At 54.6% G+C, this 14,796-nt stretch overlaps 1 protein-coding gene across 2 annotated transcripts in view; it reads left to right on the forward strand.

Annotated features, from left to right (window-relative positions):
* Window positions 1-14,796, forward strand: part of SDK2 (sidekick cell adhesion molecule 2) — a 256,374-nt gene that overhangs the window by 140,797 nt on the left and 100,781 nt on the right. For both annotated transcript variants that reach the window (XM_025467876.3, XM_025467877.3), the window contains exon 3: window positions 7,091-7,197. In XM_025467876.3, the coding sequence (XP_025323661.1) occupies window positions 7,091-7,197 (107 nt within the window). The remainder of the gene's footprint in view (window positions 1-7,090; window positions 7,198-14,796) is intronic.

The following is a 14,796-nucleotide window of genomic DNA, read 5'->3' on the forward strand; positions in this document are numbered from 1 at the left end:
CCCTCGGCCATCTGAGGTGACACCTGCAGGCAGCAAGCAGCAGCCTAGAGCCCCCATTGCCCCCCAGGGAATATAGAGGCTCAGCTGCTTCCCCTCCATCCCAAGCACAGCTCACTTGAGGAAAAGAGGTCTAGTGGGTGAGTCACAGAGAGCCCAGACCTTAGTGAGGGAGCTCAGGGAAGAGGCACAGCTGGGGGATCTGTGTGCCCCAAACCTCAGTCCCCCCCTTCCAGCCTCCCTCCTCCCCACACAAAATGCCTCGAGAGAAGAGCCCTAGCACCAAGGGTCAGTGATTAGAAACCTACGTCCCTGGAGGCTCCCTTGCGCTTAGAAGATGTGGTTTGGTGGGAGAGAATGTGCATGTCCGTGACTGGACATCCATGTGTCCTGAGCGCATCTGAATGAGGCAGCCCAGAGTGCCCGTGGCCTCAGTGTGAGAGGGAGCGTGCCTGTACCCAAGCCGGGTGGATTGGGGTGCTCTGGGTGACCTGAGATAGGAGTGGCTGGACATGGGTTCATCCCGGAATGTTACCCACGTGCATGAGGGTGTTTGCAAGAGTGCGAGTGGGTGTGCCCCGTTGTGTGTCCCATATTCATGTGGGAGTGCGTGCACATGTGTATGCATGAGTGTGTGTCCTGGTTGTGTGAGCGTGCATGTGTCCATGTGTGTATACACTGTGTGCCTTGTGTGAGTGCGCACAGGTATGTATGGTCATATGCACAGTGTGTGCACATGCACATGCAGGCAGACATGTGTGTGTGTGCTTGAGTGTTCATGTGCTGGGTGCAAGTGCATGCAAACATGTGTGTTTGGAAGCTACATGAGTGCACTTGTGTGTACACTACTCTGTGCATGTATGCATGAATGGGCATGCACGTGGGTGGAAGCACAGGAGCATGCATGGGCAGGTGTGCAGTGGTGCGTGAGTGTCCCATGTGTGCACGTGCACACACGCACCCTCCCTCCATGTGAGCATCAGCGCGTGCATCTCCCGGCGTCTGATTTATTAACGAGGACAATACAAGGAGAGTGTGCCTATTATTTCTGGTGTCCGCATCAGCTCCTGACAGCTTCGTGGAATTGAAATATCTTATTTAATGCGAGTAAGAATCATTTTAAATATCAACTGTGACACTCAAGGACTCGCACCAGAGAGGGCACGGTGTGTTTCCCCCCTGCGCCGGAGAAGATGCCACGTCCGTTAGGTCCTCATTTTCTCCCTGCCCAGCCTGTGTCTCTGAAAGTCCATTTATTGATCTGTCCTGGCTCCTCCCCGCATCGCCGTGCGCCCTGCACCCTGAGCTCCTCTCTTCATCTCGGGGGAGAGGACTGAGCCGGCGGGTCCCGAGGGCACAGGGATCCTGTGTGCCTCCCTTCCCACCCCACCAAGTGCTCCCCAGGGCTCTCCCCCACCCCCGCCTGCTCCATCTGGGACAAAGCGAGGCTTCCTCACCCCTGTCGGGAAGCCTCAGTTACGTGCACACACGCGCAGCTATGGAAGGATCTCCTTGTCACACACGTGGAGCAGGGCGCAGAACAGCCTAGGGAGGCCGAGTCACCTGCTGCAAAGGGGAGGGATCGTGAATTGCCATTTGCTTGTGTTTGCCTAAAGAAGTTCTGGAAAGATACTCAGGAAGCTAGTCAGCGTGTGTGTGTGTGTGTGTGTGTGTGTGTGTGTGTGTGTGGAACTGGGAGTGACAGGGACGGGAGAGATGTTTCCTGTGTGCCTTTCCCTTTTTCCTTTGAGTCCTGCAAATGTATTTCCTATAAGACATCAATAAATACGCAGTCCTTCAAGGGGACCTCGAGGTGGGTGTTTCTGGGTGCTCCCCAGTCCCTGGAGCCACTACCCTGCGACTCTTTGTCGTCGGAGGGAGAATAAAGTTGCAGGTCAAGCAGGAAGAGGTGCCTCTTCCCCACGGTCACTGCTGCTCATCCCCAGAGGAGCCAGGCTCCCCCTGTACCCAGAGGACACAGGCAGAGGGGACCAGGAGGCTGGGAGGTCAGGCTGGTGGCAAGACGTTCACTGGGGTCAGGAGGCTGAGAGGAGCAGCTTCTGGAAGGGGATCTGTCATTTTCACTGTCCTCCGTGTCCCTAAGGGCACATCCTCTCCTGGCAGCTGAAGGACTGAGTGAGGCCCCTTTGCCAATAAAGAGGATCGGGTAACCAAGGCGGGCGGGGGGGTCCTTCAGCGGTGTCTGGTGACAGTTGGGGTTCACACGTCTGTGGGAAAGCTGAAGAATTTGCCAGTCAAGGGAATCTGTGCTCCCTTGATGCCTGGTGTGGAGCCCCTCATGGATCCCCACTCCGGTGGGCGGTTTCTGCGACACCCACCTTGTCTTCCTCTCTGAACCTCCCCACCTCACCCCTACCTTCCTCTCCCCACCAGTGACTCACACACCCGCTCCCTCATCTGTCAAGCATTTGTGCGCCACCTGCCACACGCTTGGCAGTTATGTCCGGGGCCTCTTATAAGGAAAGACGACCATCGCCGTCCCCACGTTACAGATGGCAAAACTGAGGCTTGCAAGGTTCCATAACGTGCCCAGCCCACGTTCCTAAGAGCAGAGGGCAAAGTCAAGCCTAAACTCCCCTGAGTCAGAAGCTCCAGTGCTTTCTTCGATGCCATACTCCTCGGGCAGGTCAGGTGTGGGCCCTGCTGTACAGGGCATTCGGTCCATGCCCCTGCCTCTGGAGGCGACCCGACAGGGCTGGGCTCACTCACTTCCCCGCCAGGCCAGCGGCCGCAGGTGGATGGGGCGGACGGAGCCGTGGGCTGAGCGTGTCCAGGGGGTCCAGGAGGGAGCATTTCAGGGGTAATGAGCGTCGCTGTTACCGTTCTCGAGGCTGCGTACAGCGCGCTGGATTTGCAAGCCGAGGTGCTGGCCAGCCGCCTCGTCCACCCGCCTGGGAGGCAGGGAGACCGAAGCTGCAACTGGGGTGGAGGGAAGCGGGTTTCCCTGGTAGGAAAGGCAGTGGGCGGAACTGTTACTTTAAATAATGCTGCCAACCAGCCAGAAATAGGTCTCCCAGGCGGGGAGGAGAGGGAGGCTGGAGGAAGGAGAGGAGGCTGCACCCCACTCCTGCTAGGCCAGCGAGCCCCTGGCCTCGACTCCGACCAGGCCCAGGGCCAATGCGCCTCTTCTGGCCTTGGGGGAGCGACAGGCCTGCAGCCAGTTGCCCTTGCCCCCGGGGTGTGGGGGGGAGCGGGGAATTCCTGGCTGAAGCAGACAGACGTAGAGCCTTCTGCAGAAATCTACTTTTATGAAAGTTTAAATTTCACTACGCATCACTGACATCAGCAAACAAACCCGCATCCAAGGAGTCCCTGGTGTCTGTTTTATAATGTATACTTAAATTATATGCTCAAAGTGCATTTTTACATTTTACTTTAAAAATAAAAACTATATATGCATACAACGAAAGAAATTCTGATGCCATAGAAAGACATAAAATCAAAAAGAAGACGTTTCCCTCCCTCCCCACCCAGCACCTCTCCCCAAAAAGGGAGGTAACAGGTATCCATCGAGTATCTGCCTGGAAAACAGTTTATGTGTGTGGAGCATGTGTATGCAAATATATACATCTTAGGCACCTGTGTCATGTGCAAATATATGCATTTTTGTACCTGTGATCATGCATATGCAAATACATACAAATGTACATACTATTTCACTTACATACTATTTCACTTATCATGCCCTTTACACTACTCTTTTCCCTTTTTTTGGTCCACAAACTGAAATTATTTTTATTGGGTCAAGTTCGCGTGATCCTAAACATTAAACTAAGGGTTTGGTAGCCTGTGTCAACACACAGCAGCTCATGGAGAGCCGTAGCCATCCGTTGTCACTCTGGTCCCTGACGCTCAGCCCGTGGTACTGCTTGGCTTCTTCCTTCCTCGCGTGGCTATTTCAATAAACATCTCTCCCTCTCCAACCTGGACTTCCTTTCCATGCTTTGTGCATCTCGGAGACCATCCTTTCTCATACAGGTGTTCCTCACTCATTCTGCGGCTGCAGCATCGGCAACCGATCCAGTTGCATTCTTGACGGACATTTAGGTGGCTTCTGGCTGGGTGTTTATCTCTGCCATTCGAAGCAATGCTGCTGTGAGCATCCTTACACCTGGTTTTTCTTTTTGCCACATTTTTGCAGTATATCTAAGAGGCCGGCTCGCAGGAGCGCAGCCTCTCGGTCAAAAGGCTTGCCTCTTCTCATTTGGATAGATTTTGTCCCCAAGGCTGGACCACTCTGCACTTCCACTTGCTGATCCAGGGTACACCTCCCCTCCCCCTCACTCTGGCCAGCGCTGCGTGTGATCAAACATGTCTTTGGCAGTCTGATATGTGAACACTGTCTTGTTTTGATTGGACTTTCATTGTGACGGAGGTTGAGCATCCTTTTTGTTAGTTTTTTGGGGGCCATTTCTGTTCATTTTCCTCTCCCTGGAGCTTTTTAATAAAATCTGATTCCATTTTCAAAGATAGAGAGCTGTTCTAGCCAATCTCGCTTTCCATCTCTCCTCTCAGGTCACCCCATCGTTTTCGAGACCCAAACAGTTCCCCCCAAAGCTATCTCCCCTCCCCGCGGCAGAGGCCAGCGAAAGTGGTAACGGGCTTGAGGATGGAGTGGAAGGAGAATGGGAAATTTGCCAGAGCCTGGGCGCCTGCTATCTCCCCACCATCACACCGTGCACAGTAACGAGGGACAGATAAGAACTGCAGCCGGTGGCAGAGATAAGAGGCTTGAACGGCCAGAAGGTTCTGAATCATGCTGCAGAGCCACAGCCAGAGCCAGAGCATCTGGGAGTCTGGAGCTCGTGCAGTCCCAGGATGGAAAGGGGGCCTTTGGGAATATGACGTCTGTGTTGAACTGGTTAGCAGCTGAGCTTGGGGTCGGGCAGGCTCTGTGGGACCCTGGCCCTGCCTCTTACCACCTGTGAGACTGCCTGTCAGTGATGAAACATTTCTCTTTTTTTAAATATTTTATTTATTTATTCATAGAGACAGAGAGAGAGAGAGAGAGAGAGAGGCAGAGACACAGGCAGAGGGAGAAACAGGCTCCATGCAGGGAGCCCGACGTTGGACTCGATCCCGGGTCTCCAGGATCACACCCCAGGCTGCCAGCCGCACTAAACCGCTGCGCCACAGGGGCTGCCTGATGAAACATTTCTGAACCTCAGGCTCCCCTCTTCTAAAATGGGGGACCTGATAAAAGTACCCCCTCCAAGGATTAGGTGAAGGACTCTCGTAGGTAACCCCACAGCTCTTTGCCCTTGTTCACATATGACCAGGAAAGTGAAGCTAGTATAGGGGATTTGCATAAGATTTAAGTTTAAAATTTGTTAAAATTGCTTTTATCCTGAGATTACATTTCTTCTCTATGACCTTAGAATGTCCTTTTTTGATAAAATGAGGACCATTTCTACTTATTTTTCTCTCCCTGCCTGGCACTTTTTAATATTATCTTTTTTTTTTTTTTTTTTTAAGTTTCTGGTTGCTAGATTGTCTGTTTGCTTTTTGGCTGGTTGGTTTGAATGATCTTACTTGGCAAAGTAAAAAGTTGATGATCTTATGGTAAGCCCATTTTTTTAAGTGTTACTGCTCCATAATATCCAACAGTCTGGGAACTGCTGCATGAAATGGAAAAATGTAGAAAAAATACTTAATACCATGTTTAGATGGAGAGTTGGGGCTCAGAAAGTGGTCGTGGTTGTTTCACTGTTGTGAGATGGTGATGGTGGTGATTGGTGGTGGTGGTGGTGGTGGTGGTGGTGGTAATGGTGATGGTGGTGGTGGTGCTGGTGATGGTAGAGGTGGTGATAGTAGTGATGCTGGTGGTGGTGGTGGTGGTAGTGATGGTGCTGGTGGTGGTGGTGATGGTGGTAGTGATGGTGCTGGTGATGGTGGTAGTGATGGTGCTGGTGATGGGGGTGATGGTGGTGGTTATGGTGCTGATGGTGGTAGTGATGGTGGTAGTGATGGTGCTGGTGATGGTGCTGGTGATGGGGGTGATGGTGGTGGTAAGTCCCAGTTGGAACTCGTGTAAAAGAAAACTTAGCAACACTTGAGAATAAGGTTGCTCTGTCCCAGGGTTGGCAAAGCTAGGGGCAGATGGCAATGAACTTACCCACCCAGTCACCTGGGCAAACCGACACCCAAGGATGGGGTAGATGTCCTAGGCACCAGCCCCTTGATCCTTTGAGGTCCCTACTGGGCCATTCATTGCCCAAGGATGGGAAAGGTGATCACAGAGGGGTGCCAGGGGAGCTAGCCCCTTCCATACCAGAGAGCACCACCTGCCCATGTCTTACCTGCCAGAAGCTCCTCCCACGGACCTGGCCTGGCCTCCCCCCCACCTCAGCCAGGTCAGTGCACCACACATCTGCTCTCCAGCTACCTTTCCCCCAACTCCAGACTCTGCTGCTCTTTGGGCCAGTCACGTGCTCCCAGGGCAGGCTCCCCGGAGTCTACCTCCAGCTTGTGCATCCCAGTCTCAGCGCCCACACCTACAGAAAGCCAACCTGTCCTGCTCGGAAGGCTCTCCCTTTTCCCTCCACAAACCTGCAGTGGAGTTGTCTGTAACTTTAAGGGTGGGATAATGCAAAGCAGTTGGAGAAGTGTGTGAACGTCCCTGCCTCTGTCACCCCCATCCATTTCTATCAATATTTATAGGACAGTCCTGGGCCTGGCCAAAATAGAATGCCCCCACCTTTCCCAGTCATGCGAGTCACAGGCAAGGGAGGGCAGCAGCCTCCAGCATAGGACCAGCCTAGGACCTCAGTCCTGGGAGGCCTGGTCACCGCCAGGGTCAAGGGCTCAAGCATAGCACCTCCTGTCCATGGGAAAGTGCAGGCTACTACTCCCTAGTACCTGAGCAAAAGAGCCTGGTTGCCCTTGGGAGGGACTTTTCTGTTGATAAGGACCTTCTTGTGACACCAAGACCTGGCCAAGAGAATCCAGAAGTCCCCGGTGCGCTCCATTCAGGAAGAGGGTGACCTGGCGCCTCCAGCCTCTGACCCCAGTCTGACATGTGCATCCCTGCACCCGCCCGACTTGCTCACTGGCTGTCTCATCTGCCCCCCAGGTACATGATCACCAGCCTGGACCGCACCCATGCAGGCTTCTACCGCTGCATCGTGCGTAACCGGATGGGCGCTCTGCTGCAGCGGCAAACCGAGGTCCAGGTGGCCTGTGAGTACGACGGGTGACTTGGGGGCAGGGAGGGGTGTGAAGCGGGAGAGGATCTGCAGGGTCCTCACCCACCACCATGCTCTGGGCAGAGCCAAATCCCAGCTGTAGCCTTCTCTGCTCATTGGGTGCCTCTCTGGGGAGTGTCCTCGTTTTATGGTTGACAGGTGCTCTCGGGGCTACAACGCTGATAAGGGACACAGACATCTATCTGTCGGCTCAGCGTTCAACCCTCTTTTCATGGGACCAGCTGCTTCTCTTTTTAAAGGGGGCCCTCATCACTTGGTTCAAGGGCCTCCTCTGGGGTTGGCTGGGCCTCACACTTGCCGTTTTCACGATGGCCTCCCTGAACCTCTCCAGCTATGACACTCTTCTCTGCCGACTTCCTGGTACCCTCCATGACCTTGACCTTCCTATCCCCCAGCTCGTTCAGCCCAGGAGCACCAACAGCAACTGGGTCCCATGATCCTCGGGGTCATTGGGAGATGCCTCGTGCTGGCCCCATGACCCTTAGAAGGTGGGGGGCAGACTGACAAATCCAGGTTCCTGGAGGAGCCAGGTGAGCCTACAGTAAAGTAGTAGGCCCCTGCAAGTCTCCGGAAGGACTTTCTCAAATGGAAGAAGGGAAGGCAGCTTTAGGAGATCCCAAGTGTGTCTCAGGGACCAGGGCCCCAGAGCACCAATCAACACCCTGCCCCTGAGGCTCAGCATCCCCCTCCCAGGCCTGCTCCCCATCCTAAAATAGCTGCTGTGTGTTAGAAATGAGTCTCATTATGGGCTATTTCATTCTGGGTTCTTCCAGGGGCAGAGGTCCAAGGTTGCACAGTGGGACATGGGAGTGTGGAAAGCTTTAGTGAGCCTTGAAATTTAAAAAAAAAAAAAAAAAAAAAAAAGAACACCTTCTCATCTAAAGCCTACAGGGGCTCGCCTCTGAATTAGCCCAGGAGAGAGCTTGCTACTTGAACAGAAGTAGGGGAGAGACATCTAAAAGGAAACCTCAAGCGAGGCAAAGAGTGTTGATAATAATTATGGAAAACAACCGTAATCAAAAGTGGAGGACGGATTGTCTCCATAAATCAGCACTAAAGGCAACTCAGCTCACTCAGAGGAGCGGAAAAGCCCTGAATTAAAATGATGGATCAGGGCACTGTCAGCGGCTGGAGAGCTCCCGGGGAGCTTCATTTAGCCAGTGCCCAGCGCCCCGCAGGGCAGGGGCAGAGCCATCAGCCAGCCTCCAGAGAGACGGCGCGTGCATGCGTATGCCCGGGTGCGTGCAAGTGTGTGTGCATGAGTGTGGGTTCACGCACGTGTGTGCAAACGGGTGGGTGCACATCAGTCTGCTGCTTTGTCCCATGCGTTTGGGAGAGAACATGTGTGTGCACATGTGTGCATAGACATGCATCCATATACGCGTGTGCACATGTGCATGCAAATGTGCATGCTGAGGTTGGTCTGCCTCTTTGCTCACCTAGGTGCTGGTGATCACATAGGTGTGCATGTCTGTGTGCGAGTAGTTTGAAATGCCATCCAGGACACAATGTCCCCGATAGTATAGGCTCCTCCAGAGAATTCCTTGAGCTCATGTGCCTGCAAATAATACACCTCCAGTCAGTGAGAGTTACTGCTGCAATTAATATTCTGTAGTATCGTGTTAAGGAAAAAAGAAACAGGCCGCTGAATGGAATGGCTTCTGGCACACCCACCGTTCTGGCCAAACTCAGGGCCGTGAGCTGGCACTTGCACCTGTGCCCTGCATCAGCCCATCGTCGGCCCCTCAGCTGCCTCTCCCGGGGGCATCCGTGTGCTCTCAAAGCCACCATGTGTCACCCTGGGTTTCAGGGGCCCTCGGGACACGGTTACAACCATCGTCGCCACCAGGCTGCACGGGGCTACTGCTTAGCTGTGCCCATGTGGCTACAAGCCATCCCTGGAAGAGAGCAGGGGGTACCTGGAAGGGCCCGAGGGACTGGAACGGAGTGGGGAAACCCAGGTTCACCCCCTTCCTGACCACCAGCTGCAGCTCCTGGACCAAGCTCCACTCCTCAGATGCACCGAGCTGCCTTGTTCCATAGCATCATCAAGTGGAAGCCCCTATTTGCAGCCCTTTGCACCTAAAGCCAGAGGAGTTAGGGGAGCCCTGGGAACTCCACCCGGCCGTTGAGGAAAACACTCATCCCAACAATTTAATGAAGATTTCACCCAACCCTAGTGGCCTGGGATGGAGAAAGGAAACTCACCTCCCTGTTCCTTCCCTTGCTGGCCATATTTGTCTCATCGGCGGTGGGGCAGGGGTGGTGGGGAGAGTCTCACTCTCTAGTTATGGATGTTGAAGAATTTGCTGTCCAACCTATTACCCATCCCCCAAAACTCCTTCCAGGATCCTTGGGTGTGGGGATAGGTGAGACCTGGCCAAACCACCCCCACCCACAACCTCGCTCTTTCCCATCTGTTGCTGTGCTGGGCGGTGCACACCATTCTCTCCTGTCCTTATCCTGCAAGGCTGGTGGGGACGGGGGCGAGGGTGGGGATGGGGTGTGAGGTGACTGCCTAAGCCACACAATGAGGAAGTACCAGAGCAGGGCTTGAACCCACCACAGCCCAGATTCCAAAACACCCCCACTCACTACACTGCCCTCTAAGGTCAGGACGAGGTGAATCGAAATGAGAAGGGGCTGGGGAGGCAGGGGGATCCCCTGCTGAGGTCAGCACTCACATGGAACTGGGGGGTGCCCTGCACTGTAATATCCATGTCCAGACAGCTCCGCAAATGGATGCTGCGTCCAGCTGGGATGAACGTCATCTCACACCACGGGGTGCGGGTCATGCCCTCTTCTTGGCCGTCAGCAGAAATGAGCAGATGAAAATGCTCACAGGCAGCTCCTGGGTTCTCTGGAGCCTAAAACATGCCCATGCCAAGGGGAGGGGGGCCGGAAAGTGTGGTGTCCAGCCCCAGCCTGGGCACTGAATAGCTTGGGACCCTGGGAGCCTGGTGTGTGTGTGTGTGTGTGTGTGTGTGTGTGTGTGTGTGTGTGCAGAGGGCAGGACAGAGGGAGAAGCATGGCCTCTGTCCCCCTGGAAAGGGGAGCATGTGCCCCAGGACGCTTGGAAGAGACAGAGATCTGAGCCCACATGCCTCAGCAGATGCTAAAGGAGATAACAGCCAAGCTTCCAGAAGGATCCCTGCTCCCTCTTAATGTGTGTGTGCGCTTCCTCCATGGGTCTGAGAGGCAGGAAGGCGTGTGGTATGAGCCACATCTCGAGATGGGGAAACTGAGGCTTGGAGAAGGCAGAGGGCAGCCCGAGGTGCACCACCAGCACTTCTGCCCCCAGCCCTCTCCTGCCCCGCGGGTATACCCCTGACCCGTCCCCCGGTCCCCCTCTCCCTAGCTGTGTGACCTCTGTGCTTTTGCTGCCTCTTCCGTGCGTGTGCAAATGAATGCTAACAGGAGTGCCTACCTGGCCGGGCTGTCCCAGGAACCCAGATCATAAAGGGGCGCGGGCTTTCTTCGATCCGTGAGGCCCAGCAGGGAAGGCGCCCTGGGATGCACGGTCACCACCTCGCGGGCACGCTCCTGCCCCCCTGCCTGCGCCCCAGGGCCCGGCTAGGGTAAGGCAGGTGAGGCACGGACGATGCAGAAGCGAAGGAGGTGCTCCCCCGGGTCCTCCCCCTGCACTCGCGGGACGGTAACGGTGCCTCCTTACACCGTCCGCCCTGCACCCTCCGGCTCCCCCAGCAGGGTGCCCCGCAGACCTCCTGCATCTGTCCGCCTATCTGTCCGCCTATCTATCCAGCCGGTCTCCTACGCAGTCACCCAGCGGCCCACGGGTCTAAGGCTGGGTGGGCCGGGGCCGCTTCTCCCCAGACCCCTCCGTGTGTCTCTGGCGGGTTTCTGCCCCCTGGGGGGGGGGGCTGAAGGCTTTGGTGCTGGGGCTCCGGGCAGCCCGGGCCTGCGGATGCTGCTCTTCCAGGCGCCTCCTGGGGCCAGGCCAGGCAGGACCCACCTCTGGCTCCCACCCCCGCCCCCTCTTCCCAAAGAGGGACTATGAATTGGGTTCTAACGAGAAATTAATAAGGCAGCTGTGCTAACAACTAATGATAATGGCAAAGTCGTTACAAAAAGATTCTTTACATGTTTTTAATTACAGCAATTACAGGGAAGTCAATAAAACATCCACCCCCTCCCCAGCTCCCTTTCGGCCGCACTCCCCGCCCCCCCCCCCACCATCACCACCCAGTCTCTTCTTTGTTTTCTTAAAGTTGCCATAAATTTCTGGCTTGTGGCAAGCTGGCTGAACGGCCGAGGGGGATCGGAGAGCCTCCCTGGGTCAAGGAGCCTTCTTGGCTTCCACATCCACATCCACATCCTGTGGGCACCTCTGTGTTCCCCTCACCTGGGCAACGTCCCCGACCACCACCACCACCGGAAGCCTGGCCTGCAGCCGCCTGTACAAGATGCGACATGCGGGCATCAAGCCTGTTGTCAAGGTTGATGCCCAGAATGCCGCCAACAGGCTGGCCCGTTTTTCTTGATTCTTAACCTGAGTGTAAGTGAGCATTGAATGTGGGATATATAGGGGCCGTGCTGCAGTTGTAGAGAACATTATTGTGTCTTCCGGAGCCCCAATTCCACCTGAATATGTAATTCGCTTGTGCAGCAGCTGTTGCTGTGCACCCATGGCATGTCGAGCTCTGTTGCAGGCAGTGAGGACACAGGTGACAAAACCGGGACACACGTTCCTGCCCTCCGGAGAGTAGTAGGGTGCCATAAAAGTTAAAAGGTGAATATACGATAGGATATAGAACATAGAAGGCCTATGGGGAACAATACGTGTTATAAGGACAAATGAAGCCAAGTAAGAGGAATGGAGGCTGGGGCAGGGGTCCTATTTGATATAGTGGCTGAGAGAGGCCATCTGGGGGAGGTGACATTAAGCAGCAACTCAAAGGAAGCAAGAGAGTGAGTCACACAGACGGATAAGATCCTTCCAGCCAGGGAACAGCAAGTGCAAAGGCCCTGTGGTAGGTTTGGGTGTCTGAGGCCAGGGTAGCTGAAGCAAAGGGAACAAAGGAGAGAGAGTGGAAGGAGATGCGGCACTGGGGACAGATGGTGGCGCTGGAGAAATGGGCAGCACTTTTGATGCTACAGTGCCGTGGAAATACGCGTGGTTGGGGGACCAGACATGATCTGGTCGGAGGGAGAAGCACTGTTTCCCTAATAAACAAAAATATATAGACATAACCATGACATATATCTCATGTCCACCAGATTGGCAAAAAGCAGAGTCTAGCAAGACCCGAGAGTTGCCAGAAAGCCCCATCAGTGCTGGCGGGAGCGTGAAAAGTGCTAAATTGGTGCAGATTTGGAAACGCTTTGGCATTATCTGGTAAAATTAATGTGCCCTCGCCCTACAACCCTGCCATGCCGCCCTTCCGCTCACGCTCTAGAGAGTCTCCTAGCCGAGCGCCCCAGAGAACCCACGCGAGACTGTTCTTAGCAGGACGGCAAAACACTGAAAACAGACCCAACCTGCAGGCGCCCTGTGCTCCCTCGCCACGTGGACATGCACGCAGCCGTGACAATGACTCAACTACGTGTAAGCACATAGCTGGAGCTCCAAAAACTGTTTGCACAAAAAGAAGCAAATCACAGTAGGCGACGTGCAAGATAATTCTGGGTATAAAGGGCTTGGAACCAAAGCACATTAACCATAAATTGTTTAGGGGATGCGTGTCTATGTGGCAAACCTTAGGGAGGGGAAGCAGTGCGTGATTGCCACCGCATTCTGGGCGCCAGTGACCTCTGGAGAGGGAGGGGACGTGACGTGTGACGGGGGCGGGGGGGTGGCCACCGGGTGGGGAGGGGCGAGGTTTGTTAGTGTTCCCCTCCCTAAACTCAGTGGTGGGTGTGTATGTGAGTGTTTGTTCTAGTTTTCTGCAAAATATACATATAATTATATTCACTCTTTTGTATGCATGACATATTTCACGACAAAAAAAAAAAAAAGTCTTGGAAATAAATAAAAGCAACGAATGTATTCCGAAGTGGGCTGCGTACTTCACAAGACCTTTTAAGATGTAACAGAGACGTCAGGACTTGGAGGCCACTTCCAGCTGTGCCCCAGGCTTACACTCCTTTGGTCGTGGGGGATCCCGCCTGGAGAGGTGGATCGGCGCTGCGGGTGTAACATGGCGTGTTAACAAGCGTGTTCCTCGGGGAGCAAGTGCGAACTCCCTTGTCTGTGTCCGCCTTCGCGTGCGAGCTTCCTCCCAGGGGTTCCGGGGTCCCCAGGTGCTGCCAGCGGGTGGCCTCCCTCCTTCTACACTGGCCGCCTCTCTGGCACTGACCCGCATGAGCGGGGTGGGGGTGGGGGGGGTGGGGGGGACAGAGCCGGGCAGGGGTGGGGGGCTCCTCGGGCAGGTCCTGGAAGGCCACCTGACATGGAGCAGAGGAGAGGCTGGGAGGGTGCTGGGAGCCAGAGAGCCCGGGGGTGGGTTGGAAGTGTGAGGAGAGCATTAACAGCAGAACGTGCGCCGAGACCAGCCGTGCCCTTCCTTCTATCTGTCTCACCGTTCCTACGGGCACACCTGTGTGCACCTGTGGCCCCACGTGTGGTCCTCCATCTTTCCTCCCTCTGCCCTCTTCCCCATCCCTCCCTTCATTCCTCCCTCCCTCCCTCTTACCCATCCCTCCCCTCATCCCTCCCTCCGTCCTCCCCATGCCTCCCTTTTCTCCATCCTTCCCTTATCCCTCCCTCCCCTTCCCCATCCCTCCCTCCCTCCCTCTTCCCCATCCCTCCCTTCATTCCTCCCTCCCACCATCCCTCCCTCCATTCATCCATCTCCTCCTTCTTCCATTCCTCCCTCTTCATCCATCCCCCCATTTAGGCATTTCTTCCTCCATCTATCCATTCCTCTACTCATCCATCTATCCACTCATGCACTGAACAAACCCACTTCCCTGTCCTAGCCCTTCTGTCCTGTCTCTTGCCTTCACACGCTGTCTTCCCTCTGGACCATCAACCCCCTATACATACACACACATACACACTTAACTAACACCTACTCTTATTTATGTTTCTGCTTAGAAGAAGCCTCACCATCACCACCCCCAGTCTAAAGTAGGTCTCCTGCTGTTGCCTCTCACAGAAGAACCTCCTTCCTCCTTCCTAACGGTTGTCACATTTTGTCACTGAACATTTGTTTGTGGGTTGGTTTGCTTGTGCCTGTCTCCATGAGCAGACTCTAAGCCCCGCAAGGGTAGGGGCCAGGTCTTTCTTCATTACCTACCAAACCAGCCGTGCCCTTTCTTCTATCCCTCTCACCATAGCTACGTACATACCTGCATACAGGTGTACAGCCACTCATCCTCCTGCCTGCCTTTCCTTTATCCATTTCCTCCTCCCTCCATTCATCCATCTCTTCCTCCCCTCCTCCATCCCTCCATTCATCCATCTTGTCCTCTCCTCTCCATCCCTCCATTCATCCATCTCTTCCTCTGTTCTTCCATCCCTCCATTCATCCATCCCACAGCTGGGTCTCAGTAAGAGTCACTACATGAACACATTGGGTGAGTTTAGAGAGAACCTACTGTGTGCAGAGTA

The sequence above is a fragment of the Canis lupus genome, chromosome 9, assembly GCF_003254725.2.
Source record: "Canis lupus dingo isolate Sandy chromosome 9, ASM325472v2, whole genome shotgun sequence".
In the NCBI taxonomy this organism is placed as follows: domain Eukaryota; kingdom Metazoa; phylum Chordata; class Mammalia; order Carnivora; family Canidae; genus Canis; species Canis lupus.